At 54.5% G+C, this 25,885-nt stretch overlaps 1 protein-coding gene across 2 annotated transcripts in view; it reads right to left on the bottom strand.

The window, feature by feature from the left end:
* Positions 1-25,646, bottom strand: part of PTPRU (protein tyrosine phosphatase receptor type U) — an 81,805-nt gene extending 56,159 nt beyond the window's left edge. The window contains exons 1-7 of one of the 2 annotated variants that reach the window (XM_036861190.1): positions 25,483-25,646; positions 9,824-9,954; positions 6,494-6,765; positions 5,882-5,963; positions 5,662-5,777; positions 5,075-5,249; positions 4,181-4,474 (exon numbers count right to left, since the gene is read on the bottom strand). In XM_036861190.1, the coding sequence (XP_036717085.1) occupies positions 4,181-4,474; positions 5,075-5,249; positions 5,662-5,777; positions 5,882-5,963; positions 6,494-6,754 (928 nt within the window). In that variant the 5' untranslated portion in view covers positions 6,755-6,765; positions 9,824-9,954; positions 25,483-25,646. Of the gene's footprint in view, positions 1-4,180; positions 4,475-5,074; positions 5,250-5,661; positions 5,778-5,881; positions 5,964-6,493; positions 6,766-9,823; positions 9,955-14,613; positions 14,877-25,482 lie in introns of those variants that run through there. The other variant, XM_036861198.1, reaches the window with a different exon arrangement.
* Between the last annotated feature and the right edge of the window lie 239 nt (positions 25,647-25,885).

Below are 25,885 nucleotides of genomic sequence, written 5' to 3'. Positions count from 1 at the left end.
GAAACGAAATTGAGTTATTTGTAGTGAGGTGGATGGACCTAGAGTCTGTCATACAGAGTGAACTAAGTCAGAAAGAGAAAACAAATACCGTATGCTAACACATATATATGGAATCTAAAAATTAAAAAATGGTACTGATGAACCTAGTTGCGGGGCAGGAATAAAGATGTAGACATAGACAATGGACTTGAGGGCGTGGGGTGGGAGGGGGAAGCTGGGGTGAAGTGAGCGTAGCATCGACATATGTACACTACCGAATGTAAAATAGTTAGCTAGTGGGAAGCAGCTGCGTAGCACAGGGAGATCAGCTCGGTGCTTTGCGATGACCTACAGGGGTGGGATAGGGAGGATGGGAGGGAGGCTCAAGAGGGAGGGGATACGGGGACATATGTATACATATGGCTGATTCACTCTGGTGTACAACAGAAACTAACACAGTATTGTGAAGCAATTATACTCCAATAAAGATCTATAAAAAAAAAAAAAAAGGAATCCGCTTGCCAAGGCAGGGGACATGGGTTCAAGCCCTGATCCGGGAAGATCCCACATGCCGCGGAGTAATTAAGCCTGTGTGTCACAACTACTGAGCCTGTGTTCTAGAGCCCACGAGCCACAACTACTGAGCCCGAGTGCCACAACTACTGAAGCCCGCACGCCTAGAGCCCGTGCCCCACAACAAGAAAAGCCACTGCAATGAGAAACCTGTGCACCACAACGAAGAGTAGCCCCTGCTCGCCACAACTAGAGAAAAGCCCGCGTGCAGCAACAAAGACCCAATGCGGCCAAAAATTAATTAATTAATTAATTAATTATTTTTAAACGGGCAAGGACATGAATAATTCACCAAAGAGGATATACAGATGGCAAACAGCACATGAAAAGATGTTTAACATCACAAGGCATTAAAGGAATGCAAATTAAGACCAGGATAGGATATTACTACACACCTCTCAGAACGGCTACAATTTTTTTTTAAAAATAATAATAATGACAGCACCAAATGCTGGCAAGGATGTAGAAAACTGGATCACTCATATATTGCTGGTGAGGATGTAAAACAATACAGCCTCTCTGACAGTTTCCAATAAAACTAAATATGCAATTACCATATGATCCATCAATTGTACCCTCAGGCATTTATCCCAGAAAAATATGAAAAATTATGTTCATGAAAAACTTGTAAATGAATGTTCATAGCAGCTCTACCTGTAATAACCAAAAACTGGGACCAGTTCAAGTTCCTTCAACAGATAAATGGTTAAACAAACTCTGGTATATCCACACCATGGAATACTACTCAGCATTAAAAAGGAATGAACTATTGATTTACACAACAACTTGCATGAATCTCCAGGAAATTACAATGAGCAAAAAAGCAAATCTCAGTGCCAAGACAATTCAATGGGAAAAGAACAGTCTTTTCAATAAATGGTGCTGGAACAAGTGGACATCTGCAAGTGAAAGAATGAGATTGGACTCCTACCTCACACCATATACAAAAATTCACTCAAAATGGATCAAGGACCTAAACGTAAGAGCTAAAACTATAAAACTCTTAGAAAAAAATAAGGGTAAATCTTCGTGATTTTGGATTAGTTAATGTTTTTTTAGATATGACATTGAAAGCACAAACAAAAGAAAAAAATAGATAAATTGTACTTCATCAAAATTAAAAACCTTTGTGCTTCAAAGGACACCATCAAGAAAACTAAAAGACAAACCACAGAATGGAAGAAAACACTTGCAAATATCTCTGATAAGGGTCTAGTATCCAGAACATATAAAAACTTTTACAACTCAATAATAAAAAAACTGAACTTAAAAATGAGTAAAGGATCTGAATAGACATTTCTATAGAGAAGACATATAAATGGCCAATAAGCACATAAAAAAAGTTCAATATCATTAACCATCAGGGAAATGCAACACCACAATGAGACACCCCTTCATACCCACTAGGACGGTTATAATCAGAAGACAGATAATGACAAGTGTTAGTGAGAATGTAGAGAAACTGGAACCCCCATACACTGCTGATGAGAATGTAAAGTGGAGTGGTTGCTTTGGAAAACAGTCCAGCAGTTCCCTAAATGGTTAAACATAGTTACCATACCATGTATATATATATATATATATATATATATATATATATATATACATACACCCAGGAGAAATGAAAACATATGTCCATACCAAAACCTGCACTTTAATATTCATAAGAATACTGTTCATAATAACCAACAAGTATAAACAACGCAAATGCCTACCAACCGATGAATGGATAAGTAAATTATGGTATGTCTACAAAACAGAGTATTATTCAACAATAAAAAGTACTGGGACTTCCCTGGTGGCGGGACTTCCCTGGAGGCACAGTGGTTAAGAATACATCTGCCAATGCAGGGGATGCGATTTCGAGCCCTGGTCCGGGAAGACCCCACGTGCCGCGAAGCAACTAAGCCTGTGCATCACAACTATTGAGCCTGCGCTCTAGAGCCCGCGAGCCACAACTACTGAAGCCCGCGCGCCTAGAGCCCATGCTCGGCAACAAAAGAAGCCACCACAATGAGAAGCCTGTGCACCACAAGAAGAGTAGCCCCCGCTTGCCGCAACTAGAGAAAGCCCGTGCACAGCAACAAAGACCCAACGCAGCCAAAAATAAAATAAATTTATTTTTAAAAAAATACTAATGCATGTCACAACATGGATAAACCTTGAAAACTTGTGCTAAGTGAAAGAAGCCAGTCACTAAATACTACGTATTGTATGATTCCATTTATATGAAATGTCCACAAAGAGGCCAATTTATAGAGACAAAAAGTAAATTAGTGGCTGCCTTGAGCTGCAGGAATTAGGGGGAAATGAGGGGAGGCGTGGACTGCAAAAGAATACAAGGTTTCCTTTGGGGGAGATGAAAAATGTTCTAAAATTGATTGTGGTGATGGTTGCACAACTCTGTGAATATACTAAAAACCATTGAACTGTACACTCTGAGTGAATTGTATGAGGTGTGAATTATATCTCATAAAGCTGTTACCAAATTAAAAAGCCGATTCAAAAGGTTATACACTGTATGATTTCATTATCTATATAACATTTCTAAAGTGACAAAATTTTAGAAATGAAGGACAAATTAGTGGTTACCAGGGGTTGGCGGTGGAGGAAAGGACAGAAATGATATAAAAGAGCAACGAAGGATCTTTAAGCTGATTGCACTGTTCACTATCTTGACTGTGGTGGTAAATACACAAAGCAACCAACACATTTGATTAACTGTATAGAACTAAATATACACAGATACACACAAATCAGGACAAATGAAACCGGGGAAGTCTGAATAAGATCTGTGGATTTTATCAATGTCAGTATCTTGAGTGTGATTTACACTACAGTTTTGCAAAATTCAGGAAACAGGGTAAAGCGTATAAGGAAATCTCTCTTATATTTTTTCTTACAACCGCATATGAATCTTCTATATCTCAATAAAAATTCAACAACAACAAAAACGCTGAAATCACAGAGTAAGAAAATTGTTCTGTTGTCAATTTCTCTTCTGATTAAACAATAAAGTCTCCCCTGGTGCAGGTGTGCCATTGCGCGTAACAGCTGCATTACCCTTTGAAACAAGCAAAAGCGGACTTCAGGCTCAATTGCCCAGACAAGAGAATCCAGCTAGAATTTAATAACACTTTTATTTTATGGTGTTTAGTTATTTATTTTATCTAGATGATATAATGTAGAATTAAGAACACAGATTCTGAAGACAGCCGGTCAAGTGTTCCAATCCTTTACTGCTCTGCTGCTTACTAGCTGTGTGACTTTGAGCCAGTCACTTAACATCTCTGTTAATAATAATCTGTACAGAGGTTACAGATTTTACACCTCATCTGTAAAACGGGTATGACAAGAGTACCTAGATCATGGTGTTGTTCTGAGTTTTAAATCAATAAATGACACACACACAATATATGTATAAATGTCCATCACAAAGTGAAATGTTAGCTATCATTATTTTTTTCTTTACCATAACTAGGATTGAGGGAAGGTCATGATGTTTTAGAAAGTTTTAGAAGCACAGATCGAGGCCATACTACCGCTCGGAATGTACCCTTCGCCCCTCGGTTGTCCTGAGTCCATACCCGAGTATCTGGAGGAGGGAGTGGAGCCAGGAGGCACCCACCTGCGCACTTGGTGCGGCTGACGAGGGGCGGCCCGGGGCGGCCGGTGCCGCCGTCACCGGGGCGCGTGAGCAGGACGCTGATCTCGTACTCCGTGTCGGGGTCGAGGTGCCACAGCTTGTAGGTCTGCAGGCTGACCGCGTGCACCTCCGCCCACGGGCCGCGCGCCATGCGGTACTCAATCTCCTTACGCACGATCGGCCCGTCGCCAATGATTGAGTTGGTGTTGAGCTGGATGATGAGGTAGGTGGGACCAGCGCGCAGCAGCTGCGGGGGCGCAATGGGGGTAGGAGGCTCTGCAAGGAGATGGGAGAGAGACGGAGCCCACGGATGCCGCTATGAATCCCTGGCCCTCAGCTCCTCACCCCACCACACCCAAAAGCCCAAGAGCCCTCCTGTTCCCCCAGGCCCCTCACGCAGCCCCCAAGCCCTAGACTAGACTGCCTCTCCCCACTAAATCCCCAGGCCCTAAGGAGCTCCCCACTCCAAAAGCTGACCCCGTCCTCACCCCTCAGCCTACACCCTCTCCCTCACTCCCTTCTGAATCCCCAAGTCCTCGCCTCCAAGGACTGACCGCTTGCCCGCTCCGGTCAACCCTAGGGCCCAATAGCCAGATCCCGCCTCGCCGGGCTCACACCTTGACCCAGTCCCCACGCGGGCCCACCTCTCAGTCACATCCCCTCACCTCCAGTCGGACCTGATCGCGGATGAGATTGTGCCCCTCCCCAAGCCCCGCCCCGCGCTCAGACCACGCCCCCGGTCAAACCCTTCCTTCCCTACCCGTCCATGGGCCACGCCCCCTGACAAGACTCCGCCCCCTGGTAGAACCTGCGCCCCCACCCTCCGCTTGCCCCGCCCCTCGGAAGCCCGCCCTCTGCAAGCGTCCCCGAGCTCACCTTTAACGATCAGCTCTGCGAAGTTGGAGACGCCCACGCCACGCGGGGCCTGGGACACGCAGCGGTACAGGTCCTGCTCCGCGCGGCGCACGGCGGCCAGAGGGAAGGTGGCCAGGAAGCGCCGGTGGCTGATGTGCCTCACGCCGGCCGCGGGCACCAGTGCCCCGCTCTGTCGCTGAGCGGGGAGAGGGGCCAATGGGTCATGGGCGCCGGGGAAGAAAGGTCCAGATCTCGCTGTGACCCGGGCGAGGGGAGTGGTAAATGTCCCGGCCCCATTTAGCCATCCCTACTACACAGGGACATTTGGGGTTCCTGGAACCAGCTCTGCCACAGGAAGGTGTGGGTCTGATTAAGGGACTGTGGTCGCTCTGCCTTTGATGGAAGGTGTGGTTGGAGGATCCTGGAGCCGCTCTCTGTCCTCGGGGGATGGGGCACCCAAGAGGGCAGAGCAGAGCCTAGGGAGAGCCAGGACGCATGGGTATGGGTGCTGGAGAATAACGGAAGGACTCAGAATTCCGCAAAGGAGCCAGAACTTTTCATAAGAAGTTGGCCAAGGTCCCCCCGCACTCCCACCCCACCCGCCTCACCTGCAGAAGGAAGCGCTCGGCCTCCGCTGCTCTGCCAGCAGCCATGCACTGGAACGAGGCGTTCTGGCCCGCGTTGACCTCCACGTCGCCCAGGCGGGAGAAGTGCGGGGCCTTTGCTGCCGGAACAGAGCCTTGGCGTGAGCTGGGCTCGCGCCCCCTGTCAGCAGGAGCCGCAGCCGCCCGTACCCCTCACCCTGCACCCCAGTGGGCTGGGACTCACCGCAGGGGTAGCTGAGAAGCAGGATGTCATCTAGGCCCATGTAGCCCCTGCGGTCTGAGGAGATGAGGGCCTCAAACAGCACCTGGGGGAGGTGGGAGGGTCCCTGTCATGCTGACATCCCTCCAGCCCTGCCTGGGGAGATGCCCACAAGAGCCCCCTTTCAGCTCTGCTCCAGCCCCATCCTCCTCAACAAGCAGCCCAGCTCACAGTTACCCCCCATACCAAGCCAGCTTGTTGTGGAAGGGGGTGTCAGCACCCAGAGCTAACAAGGTCAAGGCCAGAGGTTCCATCCCTAATCCTGGACAGTTACCTTCAAGCCACAAAACTTCCCAGCCAGACAGGGTTTCCAAGTCAGCACTATTCCAACTCACCTCGACCCCAACCATAAACTATTCCTAATAACAATGACCTCTGACACTGAACCAGACTGACCCATCACTGAAGAACCCAATGCTGACCACAGACTGGCCACTGACCTTGACCACAGACTGACTCCTGATGCTGAACACAAACTAATTCCAACCTTGGTCACTTGCTTACTCTGATCTCATGCTGACACCCCTCTATCCACACCCCCAAGCACAGACTGACCGCAGACTGAACCCAGCCCACCTGATATTCATTGGGCCAGAATGTGCTGACAGCCAGCTCAGCCTGGTGCCACTGGCGGCCGTGGGATCCAGTCATATTCCAGACGGCACTGCCCAGGGGACCCCCATTGACACGCACATAGATGCCCAAAGTGCCTGGGCTGTGCCCATCCCGGCTGTACAGGAAGTAGCTGAACTGCACACAGTGGGTGTCATTCTCACTCAGACTCTGGAAGATGACATGGGCCCGCTGGCCTGGAGCATGCTGGGAAGCATTGACCATCAAATAGGAGCCTGGAAAGAGAGGAGGAAGAGGCAGGAGCTGAGAACTCAGGGGAGGACCAGGGTCAGGTGGGCACAGAGGAGGAGGCAGAAACAAAGGACTCCAGGCATTTGGACCCATCTGGAGTCAGGGGCCTGAGTTCTGGTCCCAGCTCTGACTCACTGGGTAAGTCCCTTCATTTCCCTGCATCTGTTTCCCAAAGTAAAGACTTGGAGCAGCAAAAAAACACACAAATCTGGCTGTGCCAAAACCCCTTTCTGGCTCCTCACCTCACCCTTTACGACCTCAGTCCAAGCTTGTGCTGCTTGTGCAGTCCAAGCTTCCACAGCTTTCCCCACATTCTGAGCTGTCCTGCGAGGCAAGGACTAGGACATTCATCTCAGGAGTCAAGAGTCCGGCACATGACAGGCCCTCAAAGTCCACCTCTTCTGAAGCCCTCCCTCTCCATCCCTCTATGGGTGTCTCTCCTGGCCCTTGGATCATTAATAAAGTATGTATCGCTCTCCCCACCAGCCTGTGATGCCTCAGGGCTCCGCTGCGTCCCCAGCACAGGTCTGCAAGCTGAATGAACTTACAGAACAGAGATGGAATGAAAGGGCTCTAACTTCCCTTCCAGCCCCCACCCCCTCAATCTAAACTCCTGGGATACAATTCTCTTGATTTCGAACCTAGAGAAAGGCAGCCCTGCCCCTTCCCCAGAGATCCAAGCTGTATGCTGGGAGTGGGGGGAGAGGAGTGGAGGGGGAAAGGGGGCTGGACTCCTCAGGACCTGGCTGGGGGATTATGGCTTCCCTCCTGTGGGGAGAAGGCCCCAGCAGCTGCTAACGGGGTGCCTGCAGCCACCCAGGGCCGCCTCCCCCCAGGCCTGGCTGCCAGCCCACACAAGCCCATTCAGATCCCAAACCACGAGGCTCCCTGCCCCAGGAGGGCTCTCCAGGGACTCCGCTGGAGGGAACCGCATTCATCTCTGGGAGCCAGAAGCCCGTGAAGAAGGCAGCTCCTGCATCAGTCCTGGTGGGGCAGCAAACAAAACTCCAGGTCCCCATTCCCACCCAGGAAGGGGCACATCCCAGCCCCTGCACAGTCCCTCTCGGCCCACTCCTCCATCCTCTCTCCTCTCCCTGGGAGCAGCTGTGTGTGTGTCTCTCTCCCCCTTTCAAACTGACACTTTGTTCTTGCCTCTCCCTCCTGCTCCCTCTGCCTTTCTCTCTTCTTCTTCCCTAGTCTTTTCTCACTCTGCATCCCTCCTCTTCTCTTTCATTTACTCCCTTCATCCCTGTCACCCCTCCTTCTCCTCTCTCCTGCTCTCTGACTCTGAGTGTGAATCTCCCTCCTTCCTCCTCTCTCCACCTCCGACTCTCTTGCCCAGAATGTGAGCACCAACACGGCAGAGAGACTGTCCATCTGGCTCACCACTGCATCCCCAGGATCCAGCCCAAGGCCCACACTACATACAAAATTTCTCTCCCCCTTTTGTCACTGGTATGTCTCTGCTTGTGTGGGGGAGAGAGAGAAGCAGAGCCCACACAGGGTGGTCAGGACTGTAAGAGGTGAATTCAAATCAGCTACTTGTACCCGAATGCTAACCTGTACCAGGCCAAGGCTGGGCCCTGGGGATATGGAATTGGCCCGCTCGGCATCCCTGCCACGGTGGGCCCCTTGACAGATCACTGTCACACAGGTCAGACTTTGATACCTGCCAGGACAGAGGTCAAACAAGGAGCTGAGAGCCCTGTGAAGGCGGAGAGGAATGCCCCAGAGAGGGCACAGTGTGAGCAAATGCACAGAAGAGGGGAGGCAGGAGGGCCTCCGGGAGTCGAGGCGAGGGGCAGGAGCCCAGGCTGCGGAGGCTGCCTGTGCCGGGTCGTGGAGGGCCTCTCTCCTGCTGGCTTCAAGTCCTGGTCCCACAGTGAGAACCTTTGCTGCCCCTCCCACACACTCTTGACAGCAGATGCGATCTCGGCCATGCTGTGAGCTGAGATGCGATCTCGGCCATGCTGTGAGCTGAGCAGCTAAGGCCCTGGCCCACTACTGTGACAGGGCAAAGGGGAGGGGCCATAGGCTGTCCCATTCTGGGTCCCCTCAGCAAGCCCTTTTGGTCCTCGCACTATGCTATGTCCTCCGACTCAGCTTTCATCAGTAATAAAGGTGATAATTTGGCCTCCACCTGTCTTATCCTTTTCTTAATCCCCAGTTGCTTCTGTACCCAGTGAAGAGGAGTGCTAGTAGTTGGACCCCCTCAAATATCTCCAACAATAGCATCTAAGCATTAATTGAACCCTTACATGCCACCCCCATGTTATGTACTTTATAGGCATTATCTAATAATCCTATGAAATGAATTATTGTGCTCTCCATTTTATAGTTAAGGAAATGGAATCTCAGAGAAGTTAGGTGAGTTGCCCAAAGTCACACAGATGGTAAAGTGATGAAGCAAAGATCTGAAGCCCAGCCTTCATGACTCTGGAACCAGTGCACTAGAGGCCATCATCAGGGTAGAAGGCCGGGACTAGAATCTACATAATTAGTCTCCTCTCAGTCCAGTGTTCACGACGCCAAATATTCCCCATCCTGAAACAGGGGCAGGGCAGGGCAGAAGTCGGGAAAGATCCAGGAAGAAAGGGGCAGAGGCAGAAAGGTTTTACACACATCCAGCCCCCAAGGTTACTGCTCTGTCAGCATCTTCAAGTCCTGGGAGACCAGGATTCAGAGGCTCACAGGGAGAAGAGAGCCTCCCTGAAGGTGGAGGATTTAGGAAGACCTGGCAGGAGTAAGGTGGATCCTGAACTAAGCTGCCATAGGAGTAATGGGAGGTGGGCTTTATCTTACAGTTTGTAAGGGTCTTTGATTACTTGAACCTGCACCCATTTAAAGGTAAAACTACCCGATGTACACAATTGGTCAGGGTCCGGAGAGCTCAGTATTCACAGTGTCATTGTGTCATTACAGATGCCAGAGCAGATGGAGGGCCCAGAAAGATTAGGTAAATGTACCCAAGGTAACACAGCAGGTGGTAGCATGCCCCTGGAAGGAGATGAAGGGGGAATGGTGATTGAGAGTAGGCTTCACCATGGGGCAGGTCCGAGGAGCCCGGGTGCCCAGGGTGGATCCTCACTTGCTCCCACTGGAAGTCATCGTACTGGGCTGGCTGTACTCACAGGCACTGCTGGGTCACTCGCCTCCTCGGAAGGTGCAGCCGGCTGTGAGGGAAGGGCCTGCTTAGCCCAGGCTAGAGCAGGGCTGCTGGCCAGAAGGGCTCCTGGGGCTACCCTCTAGGTGCCCCCCCACTGTCCCTTCCTACCCAGGCCACCCTCATCCCTCCGTTCTCCTCAAGCCCCCCCCCCACTGCTCCCTCCCTCTAACCAAACACTCCCTCCCCCACCCTCTCCTTCTTTTCATTGTCTCCTCCCAATGCCAAGACCTCCCCACATTGCCCCCCCCCCCAGTACTCCCCAGGAGCCCCCACTGCTCAACCACCAATCAAAGACCCTCCTCAACAAAAACCAGTTATCATTACTATCCATTAAAGCCTCTCAACAACTCATGAGAGCAAAGCTAGAATTATCCCCACTTTACAGATGAGGAAACTGAGGCCCAAAGAGGCTGTGACCTCCTTAAGGTCACACAGCAGGTTAATGACAGAGGTGGGGTTTGGACCAAGAGCCTCTGACTGATGGTCAGTGTTCCATCACCTGCCCCTCCATCTTTGCAGAGAGGACAGACAGTGGGCCCCAGGACTGGCAGGGTCATGAATGCCCTAAGTCAGCCCTGATGGTATCTCCTTAAAAATAGGAACAATGTCCACTGATGACATCAGGCTTACGATAAGCCCTGCACAGTGCTAAATGCTTTAAGCGTGGAGTCCCATTTAGGTCTCGCCTTCTAAGGAGGTACCACTACTGTATTATTCCTACTTGACAGATAGGCTTAAGTGATGCACATTACCCAAAGTCACCAAACTGAGGTCTCTGCCTGCAGGAATGTGGCAGGCAAAACAGTCATGTGTGGACTGAGGACACATATGACTACAGGAAGCAAATTCCCATGATTTGGAACCAATATGCATAGTTTAAGTAAGACGGGGATTGAAATGGATGTGAGTCCTTTGGTCGGTAATGAGGCCCATATATCTTAGCTGGCTCATCAAAGCCCTGAGTTGGACATATTACACTTGAGAACACCACTGGTTCAGAAAGTAACTGCAAACAGGTCCCTGCACTCACTCCTGAACCTTAGTGTTTGGAGCCCCATCAGGGGTAAATGAAGGCATCTGAGACCCGGGAAAATGCATGGACAAGTGGCGAGGAAGCAGGCACAAATCGGGCCAGGCCCTGTCCTGGGTGCCTATCAGCCGCTGGTACTTCTCCCCACTTGACAGATGAGGTGACTGAGGCTCCGAGGGGTGAAGGGATTCATCCACAGTATACGGTGATAGATAAGCAAGTGGGCTTCGGCATCAGACAGACTTGGGATTGAACCTTGACTCTGCAATTTGCCAGCCCTGTGATGGTGATCCTTTCTCATCCTCAGTTTCCCCACCCACAAGTGGAGTTGTTGAGGTTTCAATGCGGGGGTCCACTTAGCACAATGCCTAGCACATGCAAGCACTCAGGAGCTAGCAGCTCTGCACCTGTTCCACCTAAGCCACCTGAGTAACAGAAGCAGGATTTGAATCCATGGCGGTCAGAGGCCGAAGTCCACATTTCTCACCAGAAAAGCCTTCACTATGAGAAGGAGCAAGTTTTAGCTGCTTCCCAGCCTCAAGAAGAGGAGGGACAAGAAACAGAGAGTAACTGGAGAGTGAGTGCCACGTGCCAGGCACAACGGTGGGCAACTGCACGCACTGCTGGTGACCTCACTTTCAGGAGGCTCTGCTGTTTCATCTGCAGCAGGGACTTCTCCAGGTTTTCGCGGATCGTGTGAAGCAGCATCTCGAAATGCACAGCCAGGCACAAGGGGCTTGCCACTACTGGTGGGGGGGGTCTCCCTTTCCTCTTTATGGACCCCATCAGAGTGTAAAACAGTAAAATGTGGGCATATGGCTGGCACCAGGTGGATGGGATGAAATAACAGCAGCCTCTCTCCAGAGCTGGGGCAGGACGTTGGCTGAGCTCTTTGCCTCATTGTGTGAAGAGCCCTGGTCAGCATGTGCCCTATGGCCTGTGGAGGTGGATTTTAACCCCATCTGTGCTGGGGAGGCCTCAGCTCTCCCCCTAGAAAATGATCCATAGCACAGCAGGGAGAGAGAACATAGCTAGTAGGGATGATCAGGGAGGGCTTCCTGGAGGAGGGGACAGCTGACTTCATTCAGCCTGAGCTGAGTCTGTGCCTGAGGGTCTTAGCCAAGGCCTCCCTGAGCCAGACAAATTACCAGAAAGGGAACCCCAGGATATAGAGTCTCGCTGGGGCTCAGGTCCTTCCTGTTCCTTCTCAAGTAACAAGGCAGCTGCCCCAGATGTCTCACCCATGGCCCTGCGGCGAGCTTGGGAATGCCAGCTCCTTGGCTTCCTCCTGTCCATTCTGAGCCAGGCCACGTGAGCTGCCAGGACTCCCAGCCTGACTGACCTGGTCAGAGGGACCCCCAGACTGTCTGACCTTGGCCAGAGTAACCCTGAGACTGCCTGATGCAGGTCAGTGACCCCCCAGACAGATAGACCTGAGCCAGAGTGGCCCCATCATCATCCAGATGACCACCAGACCATCTGACTTCGGCCAGAGTGACCACCAGACTGACTGACTGAGCCCAGACCAGCTTACCATGTCCAGAGTGACCCCTGAAGTCCTGCACCTGTCCCAAGCCAGGGTGATCTCCCCAGCTGACCATTCCCATCCAGAGTACCCCCTTCCGTAGGCAGAATGATTCCCTCTCCCTGATCCATGCCCATCCCCAGCCCTGTGTTTCTGGGCCAGGCCCATTCCAGCCACAGCCCTCAGGGGGTAACATCTCTGAGGCCAGGTTCTCCAAGGTGAGCCCCACCCCCACCTGCTCCCCAGCTCACCCTGGGATGGGAACAATCAGCCCTCCTGGATCCTGGGAAAAGCCTCATCACCTCCAGTCTGGATGGCTCAGGAGCTAGGAGTCCCAACGCCAAGTCCCCGCTTCTACTAGAGACTCAACTCCTGCTAGGGGCCGCCAGCCCAGGGGAAAACAAAAATAGACCAGACTTTGTGTTGAGAGCAAGAACGGTCAGGGAATACCTCTCGACTCCATCAACACAGACGTGGGCACAGACATGCACACACACATCAACGCCATCACAAGAGGGCTGCCACTTACCACCATGACCCCCTGTGCCACTGATTCCTCATAATAACTCACAAGGTCAGTACTATTATTATTCCTATTTTACAGATGGACACCGAGGCACAGAGAGATGAGGTGGCTTGCTCAAGGCCACGTCTTAAGTCCCAGAAGCTGGGATTTACACCACCTATCTTTATTCAAGGAGACTAGGCACAAACAAAGCAAGGCCCTGGTATTCTGCTGGCCACATGTGCAAATTCGGTTCCATTCACTGGACATTCATTCACTGACAGTACAAAGCAGGCCCCAGGTTGGCACTAGTAGAGGCACAAGAATGGTCAAGACTCTGCTCTGCCCTCAAGGACCTCCTAGTCTGAGTGGAGGTAAGGGAATGAGACAAAGCAGAGAAGGGTCAAGGCCACAAGGGGAGTCCAGGGGAGGAGGGTGGGTACAGGGGAAAGGCTTCCTGGAGGTGGGTGCATCTGAGCAGAGGGATGGAAGGATGGGTACCATTCTGGCCAGTAGAGATGGAGAGAGGGGCATCTGAGGTAAAGGGCCCAGCAGGAGCGAAGGAAGGTAGTGAGTAAACACAGCTGGTCCAGGGCACAGAGAGGAGCCTAGACTGGCCAAACAATGGTAGATAAGACAGGAGGGAAGGAGGCTGAGGCCAGATCACGGACAGCCAAGTGCCAGGGTGAGAAGTCCAGCCTCATTTTAAGGGGGCAAACCACACTAGGTATTTGAGCAGAGAAGCACCTGGATTCAGATGAGACAAGTGACACATCCTATAAGCCATGAGGAGGGCAGGTGTCTTCTCCAGACGGCACTGGAGGATCAGCAGTGGGACAAGCCATCAAAGGGTCTGGAGTCAGACGTCAGGAACTGGTGAGGAAGGGGCCTCAAGTCCCCATCCTGGATGCAAATGGCACGCGCTCCAATCACACCGACAGAGATGCACAACACACACAGACACACACACACTCAATGTTCACATACACACACTCTCTCCCCCTAGCCTCGTCTAAGCCTTGGGGACACAGTTTCAGCTGGGCTGGGGGCAGGGAGAAAACCAGACCCCTCCGTGGGTACGCCATCTCTGCCAGGGCCTCCCTGAGAGGGTGGGCTGAATCAACCCAGGACCCCCAGAAGCTCCCCCAGACTCAGCTCAAACTGGCCCAGCTACATTCCTCAGCTAATCTCCACAATCTGGCAGGCGGTTGCCTGAGCAACCGTCAGCCACAATTTGGGAAGGCAGGATGATGGTGTATCCACATCCGGCTGGGCTCCGGATGGGGTGAGGTAAGGGGCAAAGCAACCTCTGCAGGAGGAGCCAGAGTGCGGGAGGGGGTCTCCCTGGAGTGAGGGTCTCCACCCCTCCATATGCTTGTACTTCCATATGCAGACCTGTGTGTGTGTGTGTGTGTGTGTGTGTGTGTGTGTGTGTGTGTGCGCGCGCGCGTACACGTGTACATGGCTGTGAGACTGATAGCCTGGTACTGACTTGTGAGTACCCGACTGGGAGGCAGAAGGCCTGGATCTAATTCCTGCTGAGCCTCTAACTTCCTGTGTGACCCTGAGCAGGTGGCTTGTCCTCTCGGAAGCCCTGCTTCCTCACCTGTGAAATGAGAATGGCGACCTCGGTGACCTCGAAGGCTGTTCCACCTCTAGAATTCTGATTCCATTCGTGTGAGCATGCATGTGGGCAAGAATAACTTGAAGGCAGAGAGAGATACTGTGGGGGAGAGGTGAGGGTGAGTGTGGCTCTCAAAGTGTAGGTCCCTCAGGCACTGTGCTGTGAAGTTGTGGGTGTGTGGCTGTACGTTTATCTGCAGAGATATATGGGCACATTCAGCAGCAAGCATGTGCCTAAGGGGGAGGTGAGTGTACACGGCAGGTAGAGGGGAGTCGTGCGTGCGTGCGTGTGTGTGCGCGCATGTGCACGTGGGCACCACAAGCGTGGAAGCACCAGACTTCCTCGCCACCAGACAGGGAATGGCGTTCTGTGCCAAGTGTGGCTGCCAGCCGCCATCGGTGTTTTCCGAAGACCCTAGGTAAACAGAGGCTGTTTGCAGTGAGATTTTTGTTCCCTTTGGTTTGTCAATAGAACATTCAGTTCCCAAGGGACGGCCCCAGGAGAAACAAAACTCCTCCCAACAGATTTCAAATTTAGGTGCCGGCATCACACCCAACCCCTGGCATAGCCCCAAGCCTTGCCTGGGGAACCCAAATACAACCCCAAGGATAACACTGGTCTGTTTCACCGTCTGAAGCCACACCCCCTTTCTAGGTAGCCCAACCCAACCCTGGAACCAACACAGGCTCACCCTTGGCCGTTCCTGCCCAACCCAGCCCCATCCCATGTTCTCCACCGCAATAACAGCTCCGTCTCAGGCCTGTCTAACCCCTACCTCCTCCCTTCTTGAGATCAGAGACTGTCTCTTATGCCTTTGAGCCCCATCCCCAAGCCCTGTGTATAGTAGAATGCCAACCGTGGCTGGACTTACCGACCCCATGATCCCAGCTAGTCTGATCCATGCTCAAGGACCATGACTCCAGCCCAGAGACCTGGCCCAGCCCACTTCACTGCTCTCCTGGCCCAGATCAACACAACCAGACCTTGGCTAGGGCTCCCCGGAGCTGCCCTCCAGAGCCCTGAATAATTGATGCGCAATTAACAAGGGCAGGGCTGGCAACAATATGCCCACCTTTTAATAACCCAGCATTCAGCAGAGCTGCAACCAAGAAGAACACCCAGGGCCAAGCCACAGGGGGAGAAAGCTGAGCTGATATCCCCTACAGGAGCCAATACAGAACCCAGCGATGCCAACATCCTTCCATCTCTACTGAGAGTAGAAGGAAGCCAACTACAGCAGGGGAAACTTCGGCCAGGCTCACTCCCCATCTCCCGGATCAATATGCCCAGCAAATCCCAAAGTTAACAGCAGGGCTGCCATGTTGGTAGTGTAAGGGGAAGGCACAGGGCGGGGCCAGACTCCATACAGAGGCAAAGGGCTGAATGGAGGGTTGTTCTTTGCAGAGGTACAGCGGGCAAAGGGTACACAGACCCCTGTAGTGTAGACACCGTGTGTCATATAAAAGCACAGTGCAGCGTAGAGAGGCAGAGGGCTGTGCACGAACACGTACAGTGCAAAGATCTGGACTTTCTAACGGTCCCGTGGCAAGAGAGGGCTACGTGGCTGCGGTGTGGCGTGTTGCGGGTGCAATGCAGCAGCTCCACTGTACGGAGGCGGAACGCAGTTATACAACGCAGGGAAGCAGAGAAGTGTACACAAACACCCACACAACACCTGGCACAGCACGGCAGCACTGGTCGGTGCCATGATGCAGTGGAGAGGTGCCCCATCCATCATGGCCATGACCCAGAGCTGCACAGAGGCACGGTGCAGCAGTGAGCGCCTAGTGGTACATTGGGCTCGTGCTCAGCACCAAGGGATAGGTGTACGCAGGAACACCAAGGGGGTATGTCCAAGCCTCACTAGGCTTGGCACATAGTTGGCGCTCCATGAGTTCTCACTGAAAGGATGTCTAGTGGAGGCGTGCAGAACATGCAGAGATAGAGGGAAGAGAAAGACGTGGTGCAGTGCAGAAGGAACTGCTGGGTGCTCAATACAGTCCCAAGGAGTACAGTAAGTGTAGACTTGAGAGCAGGGGTAGAAAGTGGCACCAAAATGGAATGTAGTAAAGACACCATGTGGAACAGGGAATTCAGTGCCAGAGCATCTTGAAATCCAGTAGAACGCACACAACCCAACAGCGAACAGGTACAGTGCAGGGTAGAGGCCCAGGACAGTGACGGTGTGCAGTGCATAGACGCAACACCGGCTACTTGCAAAGGTAATGCCTGCAAAAACCCACGCCAGTCCCGAGCCCAACAAAATGGCCTCACGCTGCAGTGTAGCTCCTGACTCCTCGGGCAGTGAGCAGTGGGGGCCAGAGGAACACTGCAGTGAGGCCACCTGAAGCAAAGATGTTGCTCAACTGGGGCTGCCAACAGAAACCTGGGGAAGGACACCAGCTGACACCTCAGTGGCTATACAGGGTGAGATAACCTAGAGGGCGGCGTTACGGCGGCAGTGGTACAGTATGACAGGCTGGGCCAGGAGATGCGCATCTCCAGTGCAGTGCAGTGCAGTGAAGCAGTGGGACAGGAGTGCTGTGCCGGGCAAAGGGGCACTGTGTTTGTACAGTGCGACGGTGGACTGCAGACAGGCTGTGCCCGGCCATACCCGATGCAGTGCAGATGCCCACTACAACAATGCAGTGCAGTTCAGAGAGGCCATGTGATGCAGATGCAGTGTCGTGGTAGCACGCCATCTGTTGGCACAGTGCGGTGGTGCGTTGCCAGGGACCATGCACAATCCCAGGAGGGTCCACAAGCCCAACACAACATCATCATCCAATCGAGTCACACAGCACAGAAGAGAGCCGCAAAGACACAAATGGCAGCACAACCGCAGAACAGAGGTACAGCACGACAGGACAATGCGGGTGGAGCATACAGACACGCAGGAGAGTCCACACAGCCAATGTCATGCGGAATCCCACAGAGCGCAGTCATGCAGCATAGGGCTGAGATGCAGTGCACTGCAAGGATGCAATGCAGTGGCCCAGTCCTGAGGTGATGGGTCCAGGACTCCCCAGAGAGCACACACCCAGAGCAGTCCGGGGCTTTGATGCAGAGCAGTTCTTAGCGTGAGGTGAAGAGGTGGCACACTTCTCCCTATGATGCACTGGACAGCAGGGGAGCCGGGACCCCCAGGAGCCCTTGTGCCTACCGCTCTGCCTGGCTGGGCTGGCTACCCCATGGATTGGGGGTGAGGCCTCATCTGCCCTGGGGGCTTCCCCCCACCTCACCTCCCACTCCCAGCATCTTCCACCCCAGTGACTCTCCAAGGGCACAGGATGAAGCCACTGCCACCCGTGGGGCACACAGCCAGAACTGAGCACATTGTCCAGGTATTTCTATCTGAGCAGGGCCCCAGCACGCAGGCAGGAGAACAATGAATTCAGATTCTGCTGAAAAGCTTTTGGACAATTAAAGCACATCCCCTGGCCCACAGCCCAGGGCCAGGCAGTGTGGGGCAGGACGAGAGAGAGACGCAGAGGGAGACCTATTGGATTAGGCCCTGGCACAGGGTGGGCGGGAAGTGGAATGAACGGAGGGGAGGGGGTGAGAGGCGAGCCAGACCCGATGACCTGGATGGTCACTCCAGCGCTCCCAGCCACCATCACCCCTCCCAGGCCTGGATTTCATCAGAAGCCAAGAACAAACTTTTCTGAGCACACAGGATGCTGCACTCATACACACACCCTTAATAATAGTTTAGCACATACAGTGCTTACCACATGCCAGAACCTGTTCTAAACGATACACGTATGTATATAAAACATATCCTCACAGCAACCCCGTGCAGTGGGTTCGTTCCATTATTATCCCCATCTCACAGATGAGAACACTAAAGGCCCAGAGAGGTCAAGTAACTTGCCCAAGGGTTACATGGCTAGCAGTGGTAGAGTGAGGATTCGAACCCAGATGGTGTGGCTCCCAAGTCCGTGCTCTCCACCACCACACTTGAGGTACAAACACACAGGCACACATGCACAACCACAAGGGAGTACACATACACACATGCAAACACACACATACACACATAGACACATCCTGAGCAATGTATTTCCCACTCTCTCAGCTGAGACCCAGCTGTCCTGTCCAGATAGGTTTCTGATACCTCCCAGTTGTCACCTCTTATCCCCCCTCAGCTGTCCCATATCCCCCTTCTATCCATCCCTCACCTGTCCCCCAACCCTCAGTTGTTCCCCCAACACCACCTGTCCCCTCATTCCCAGCTGTTCCCACCCCCCAGATATATCTTTATTGCAAGTAATCTCCCATCCCCTCCCGTTGTCCCCTCCCCCAAGTTGTCACTCCACCCCAGCTGTGATCTTGCTCATCAAATATCTCCAACACCCCTTCCCAACTTCCCTATCCCAATCCCTTCATCCTCTCCACCTATACTCAGCTCCCAAACCTCAGGGACCCCTCTAAGCCCCCTTTTCCTCATCCCTCCAGATTCACCACCAGGTCCTGGGGTCTGCACCCTGGGAATCTGCTCAAGACCTCCTGAGTCATCCAGTAACAGCTATCTTCTGAGTTGTCAACCCCAGGGGTCCTCCCCAGCCATTCTTCAGGCAATGGCAGCCCCACCCAGGGCCAGCCAAGGGGGGATACCGGCCCCCAACCATGACTGCCCTCTGGAGCCCCAGCTCCACCCCCACTCCCTCTGAGCCTTCCCTGTGTACCCAGGGGTCCACAACAATGCAAACACTGAGTAGGCACATGCCATGTACAAGGCCCTGGGGACGTGAGATGACAATGACCCAGCCCAGCCCTTCCTCCCAGCCTAGTGGGGAAGGAGACGGAAAACACTGCAGCCCACTGACACATGTGCATGGTGGGAGAAACCTGGCCAACCATATCGGCTGGCGTCTGGGAAGGCTGTCCTGGGCAAGTGACATCAGAGCTGGACTTCTGAAGGCTGAGCGAGTAGCCAGGCCTCCAGGAAGCAAGACGGGTGGGAGTGGTGTTCTCGGCAGAAGGCACAGCACGTGCAAAGGCAGAGAGGCGTGAAAGGGCCTGGCAGGTTCTGGGATCAACATCGGCCTGGTGAGCCTGGATCATAAGGCGGACGTGGGGAGTGGGGTCAGGGGAGGAGAGGCATAAACATGAAGCTGTCATGGAAAGCAGAGGCTGGGTCATACAGGGCCTTATCTGTCATGTTAGGCTTTGGTCCTTGGGTGCTGGAGAGTCTTCAGCTTAGAACAAGGGAGTGGCAGGATCCTATGCCTGCCTGAGAGGTCGTTCAGATCCCAGGGTGGTAGAAGCACTGGCAAGCTGATGGCAGAATGGAGACCAAGGAGGGGGCTGCTGCAATCGTCCAGGCAAGAAATGATGGGGCTGGAGAAGAGGGGACATGGATTCAGCAAAACCTTCTTCAGTGGCCACTGAGCGACAGGCCATCCACTCCTTGAGGTGTCCGGGCCTCACTAAAGATGCTGTAGGCCTTGCACCTCTAGACCAGCACTGTCTATAGAATTTTTTGCTGTGATGGAAATGCTCTCTACCTTCACAGACTGACCAATTCAATAGCTACTAGCAACAGGCGACTCTTGAGGACCTGAAATCTGGCTGGTGAGACTGAAGGACCGAATGTTTATTTTAATGAACTGTAGCTAAGTGGCCACCATACTGAAGAGAGCAGGTAGAGAACATTTCCATCATTTTAGAAAGTCCTATTGGATAACACAGCTCTAGAATGACAAACCATAGAGAAGCAGAACCACTGGGGTCTCCTCCAGAGGGTGCTGGCATTGGAGGCTGTAGGGAGATGAGGAGGCAAGCCCCAGGGAAGGCGGTGTCACAGGCTGAGCTGGCACAGCCCCAGTCCCTGGTCCATAGCTGGGCACGGTCACCGGGACACTCCCCACCCAAACATGCATATCCCTTTCCAGGAGACGCAGACACCTAAATATACAGACACACAGACCACAGGGCACCCCACAGCCAAACTCACAAACACCTGGGTACTCCAATGCATGCGCACCCCACTGCCGGATACATAGATACCCCACACCCGGACACTTGGGTACCCACACCCAGACACCCAGGCACCTGGGCAGCCTGGGCAGCCCCACAGCTGGACACAACACGGCTACACTCCCACACACCCATTAACCTGAGGACTCCCAGACACCTGGATACACCCACCTCCGGATCCAGAGACACTGGGATATCCTTATGTTGACACACCCGGTTCCTCCCACATCCTGGTACTGGGACACCCACACCCAGAACCTGAGACACCACCCACCCAAATAGCTCCACCCCCAAACTCCAGGAATCTGACACTTGGATACCCAGACACCCCAGCATCAGGCTCCCCAGGTTCAGACCAGCTTGTCGCCTCCTTACTCCAAATTCAGATCCTGCCACACAGGGTAACCAGATGGCTAGACTCCCTGAGAAGCCACACATGTCCTGTGCCCCAGGCTACAATCATACAATCACAACCACACACACACACACACACACACACACACTCTGACTGTCCAGATGTCAGAATCACACCTGCACACACCTCAGCCTCCTCCCCGAACCCCACCTGCAGGGGTCAACACAGGGGGCAGCTCTCCTCCCTTCCCGGGCTCACAGGCAGCCAGGACAGAGGCTGAGACAGAGGACAGAGTCTGCCCTCCTGCCGCAGGGCCCTCCCCTCCTCCCCAGACGCTCAGACTGACAGTTGGGACTCGATGCCTCTCACCAACTGCCGAACCTCCAGCACAAAGAGCTGAGACCAGGGGCCGAAAAGGCCCTGCCAGCTGCTGGGGGGCAAGGGCAGTGGGGGTGGGGCTCGGGGAGGAGGTCACGGAGGACGGTGGCTGGGGGGAGGGGCTGGCAGGCAGAGAGTTGACCTCTCCAACTCACGGCTCCCAGACAACACTCTCTGCATGGCCTTTTCACACACAACACCATCCCCCAGCAGAATTTTCCAGATTCCTGGAGGGAAACCTATTTCTGTAATCTCTACTTTCAGTGGAGTCAGTGCGCCCCCATCTGGCATCTCCAGCTCAGAACCTGACCCACTGGACATCACTCATTCTTTCATGCTGGGTGTATTTACTCAGCAGGAGTGGGCCAGGCCTTGTACCTGGCACTAAAGATTCAGAAGGGAACTAAATACCCAGTCCCTGTCCCCACAGAGCTCATGGTCTGTAAGGAAGAAAGGACAAATAAACTGTAATTACAATAATTACAGTGTTATGGAAAAACCTAATCAACCCCCACCCTCCCTTTTTAGGCTAGAAGGGGGAGTAACCAAGGAAGGCTTCAGAGAGGAGGTGATGTCTAAGCTAGAATCCGAAGGAGGAGCAGGAGCTCACCCAGTGAAGAGGTGGAGTTAGAGAGTTCTGCGGAGAAAATATAGCTTGCGCAAAGGCCCAGAGAGGAGATGGCAGGAGTGGACATTTAGTGGGTATTAGTAAGTGGGTTAGACTGGCCACAGCATAGGATGCAAGGCAAGTAGTACAAAGCTGATGGGACTGGACAGGCAGGCAGGGGTTAGAGCAGGCAAGAGGACATAGGGGGAGGCACTTAACCCAGGAGGTAATGGGGAGCCTTCAAAGGGTTTCAAACCAAGGTTTCAAACATGTGTTTTAGGAAGATCCCTGACACTATGGAGGGAGGGGTGGAGGAAGAGGCTGGAGCCTTCCTGCCTGTGAAAGATGGATGAGGACGGAGAGAAGGGGACAGATGAGAGAGATCCTGAGATGGCATAAAGGTAGGATGCATCAGGATGCAGGGAGAGCAGCTTGGAGGAGGGAGAGGGTTAAAAGAGGAAGGAGGGCACAAGGTACCCCAGCAACTCTAGCTAACCCAGCCCTGCATGAAAAGCCACCACCCACCCCATTCTAGCTTAGTTGATGAAGGCATGGAAGGATGGCGGCATGCCTGGAGCAAGCAGGGTGTCCACCCTGGATTTCCCCTGACACCAGAGCTAGGAGGGAGGCCGTCCAGGAGCTCAGCACCTCCCCCCACTCTGGCCACTCGCACATCTTCCTGCTGAGTCCCTCCCCCACCCCCAGGGAGAAGGGCCAGCTGCCCAGACAAGCCTTTATTGCCCAATCTGAAACCACTGGGCAGCCTCTCCCTCATTCCTGCTGTCCACAACTCCAGCAACCAAAAGGACAAAGTGAGCTAGAACACAGCAGAATAAATTACTGCCAGATTTGCACGGCTCAGAGACATCACCACCCACCCTTTGGGGGAGGGAGACTCAGGAGGCCTTCAGGGAGCTGGGTTGACTCTAACCAACTTGGGGACAAGAGGACATCACACCCCTTCTCCTAAGGGCTTCTGAATTAAGCTCAACAGTAATAGCTACAGGTGCCAGGAACTGTAGAAGTGAAGTGACTTGCCCAAGGTCACAGGGACAGCATGTGGCAGAGACAGATTTGAACCCAGGTCCCCCTGGCTTCAAATCACAGTCTCTGGCTCTGTAGCAGTCCTCAAAACCATCTTTTGTTCCCTGGCACTCACAAACAGAGCTTTAGTTTACAATCTACCAAGTACCATACACCTTCATTATGAAGCCCATGGGGCAGATGAGGAAAGGGCGGCCCCAAGAATGTAAGTAACCCAGTCAAGATCTCACTCCCAAACCTCAGTCCTTGACAGTCTCCCCTACTGGCAGGAGCTGGGGCACCTGAGGGTTCTTGGAATCAAGATGATGGTGGCAGGGATGGGGGAGCATGTACCCTTGGTTTGATCTCAGGGTGGGGGAGGGGGACAAAGTTGCTGCAGGACAGGGGGAGGGGTTGGGGGAGGATAAGGAGGGAGGTCGCCTTAGGCGTCCTCTCGGGCACCGAGCGGTCAAAGCTAAAGCTGTGCACGATGGCCTGGGGCCGGGGGTCCCGGCCGAGCTGAGAGCCCGTGGCCGGAGCGGCTGCAGGTGCCCAGGGAGCTCCGCCCGAGGGGCCGGAGGGAGCAGCGGGGCAGCGAACGCTATCAGGAGAGGCCAGTTCACGGAGACCGGCGGCCTGAAGGAGTCTCTGGGGCCGACGTGCTTCTGCCTGTGTCTTGGCTCGGGTACCCGTCTGGGGCGTCTCCCCGTTACTCAGCGCCCCGGGTACCAGGCTGAAGCCGCCCAACTGGAGGGGGTAGGGATGCTGAGGCCGCCACCGGTAAGGGACCGGCCACCGCCGCCCCAGGGGAGGCATCGGGCGCAACTCCGCAGGAGAGGGCCGCAGTCTGGGATCCCAGGCCTCAGGGTAGGATGGGGGGTTGGGAAGGGGGTGGACAGACACACCAACACACACACAGACCACACACGGTCCACAGCACACACGGGTACACAGCTTTAGATACACACATTCAGAAACGCTACACACACACACACACACACAACACACCCCAAAAGACTCCAGACTCCAAAACACACCCAGAGACAGCGCGGTCATACAGCACACAGAAGCACGGAGACACACGCTCACACACGTACACTCACTCACGGCCGTCCCGGCCGGCGGGGAGGCCGCACAAAGTTGCGGAGTCGACTGAGGGGGTGTCCCGGGAGACCCCTGCGTTCGCGGCGCCCCCAGCGCGCAACGGGAGGGGGCGCCGTCCGGCCGCCCAGAGCCAGGCCCGGCCCGCCCGGACTCACCCCCGCCCCGCTGCCCTGGAGCAGCCACGGCCCGGCCCCCGCAGGAGCGCCCGGCCGCCTGGCCTTCCCCTCCCGCCGGCCTCGGCGCGCCCCGCGGGCCCCCGCGTCCGCCCCCCACCCCCGCGCCCGACCCTCCCCGGCCCCGGCCCGGGCGCCCCGCAGCCCCGGCGCCGCCTCGGATCTGCCGCCAGCCAGCGCCGCGCCGAACTTGCGAAACAACAAACAGCCCGAAATGTCGGAGTCAGCGGCCGCCGGGCCCCCATCCCTCCCTGGCGAGCCTCAGGCCCGGCCCGACCCGGGCGGGGAGGGGAGGAGAAGGGAGGGGGCGCCGCCACGACAACTTGTTCCGGGCCCGCGCGCCCCACACGCACACCCGAGGGACACACACACATACACACACACACCCTGCCACCGCCCCCTCGGGCGGCCCCGGGCCCCGGGCACACGCTCAGCCACGGCCCAGGCGCGCATCACACTCGCAACATTCCCGGACACGCAGCCAGCACGCACGAACACACTCACATCCGTTCCAGACACGCTCCTACACACGCATTCCCGGCACACTTGGCATTCACTCGGACCCGCGCAGCCCCCCGGCGGCGCACACCACCAACCCCAGACACTCCCACACGTACACATTGCGCACACGGCGCACGGACACACACGTTCCGGACCCGTTCCCACGCCTTCACACACGTACACGGATCTCACAAGCACACACACCGCACACGCGTTCCCTGCTCCACACGCGGGCAGAATCCACAGAGCACTCTTCGCCACACGCAGAACACAAACACGCGAGCCATCCTCGGACACACAACAAACAACACTCCGGGCTAGGGCACACAAAATGCCCACAAATGCAACACATTAGCAGACACAACTCCTGCCACACAACCAAACTCAAATGTACAAACAACAGGCACACAATCCTACTTGGCCCCACACACACTACACAGTGGCAGAGACACAAGAGCGCACACCCCATGCCTCGATGCACACAACATTCACCCCAGCATACTTGTGGACACACAACACACACAGCACCTCTTCTTGCACGTAACTCAGGACACACACCATTCGCAGGCACACAACAACCTGAGCACACGATCGCACATCCAACACTCAGACACACAGGGAGCAGGCTCGCAACGTCCGGTCACCCAACACTCCCACTTTCTTTCGAGCTACGCCACGGGCGCCGGGGGCTCCGCGGGGCAAGCTGGGTCCGACCGACTCGCGCTTACCTGCCGGAGTCTCGGTCTCGGGCGCGCAGAGCTGGAAGGTGAGCGCCAGGACGAGAGCCTGGGCGCGGGCCATGGTGCGCCGCAGCCTGCCCCGGGGGCCCGGCGCGGGGGGCGCAGCCGCCGGAGCCCGAGCCGGGCCCGAGGCGAGCCAGAGCCGGAGCGAAGCGGCGCGGCGCGGAGCGGGACTGGCGCCGAGTCCAGAGCGGGAGCCCAAGCAAGCGGGGCGCTGACGTCAGGCTCGGCCGCGCGTTCCTCGGTCTCGAGGCGCCCCCTGCTGGCAGCCGCGCGAGCCGCTGCCGGGTTCGGTCGCCCGCGGCCCTCACGCGCCCCTCCCCCACTCCCGGACCCCCTGGAGATCCCGGGCTGGGCCCGGATGCCCACCAGCCTCTGCACCCACCGGGCA

The sequence above is a fragment of the Balaenoptera musculus genome, chromosome 1 (assembly GCF_009873245.2).
Source record: "Balaenoptera musculus isolate JJ_BM4_2016_0621 chromosome 1, mBalMus1.pri.v3, whole genome shotgun sequence".
NCBI lineage: Eukaryota > Metazoa > Chordata > Mammalia > Artiodactyla > Balaenopteridae > Balaenoptera > Balaenoptera musculus.
This window is presented reverse-complemented; position numbering and strand designations above follow the sequence as displayed.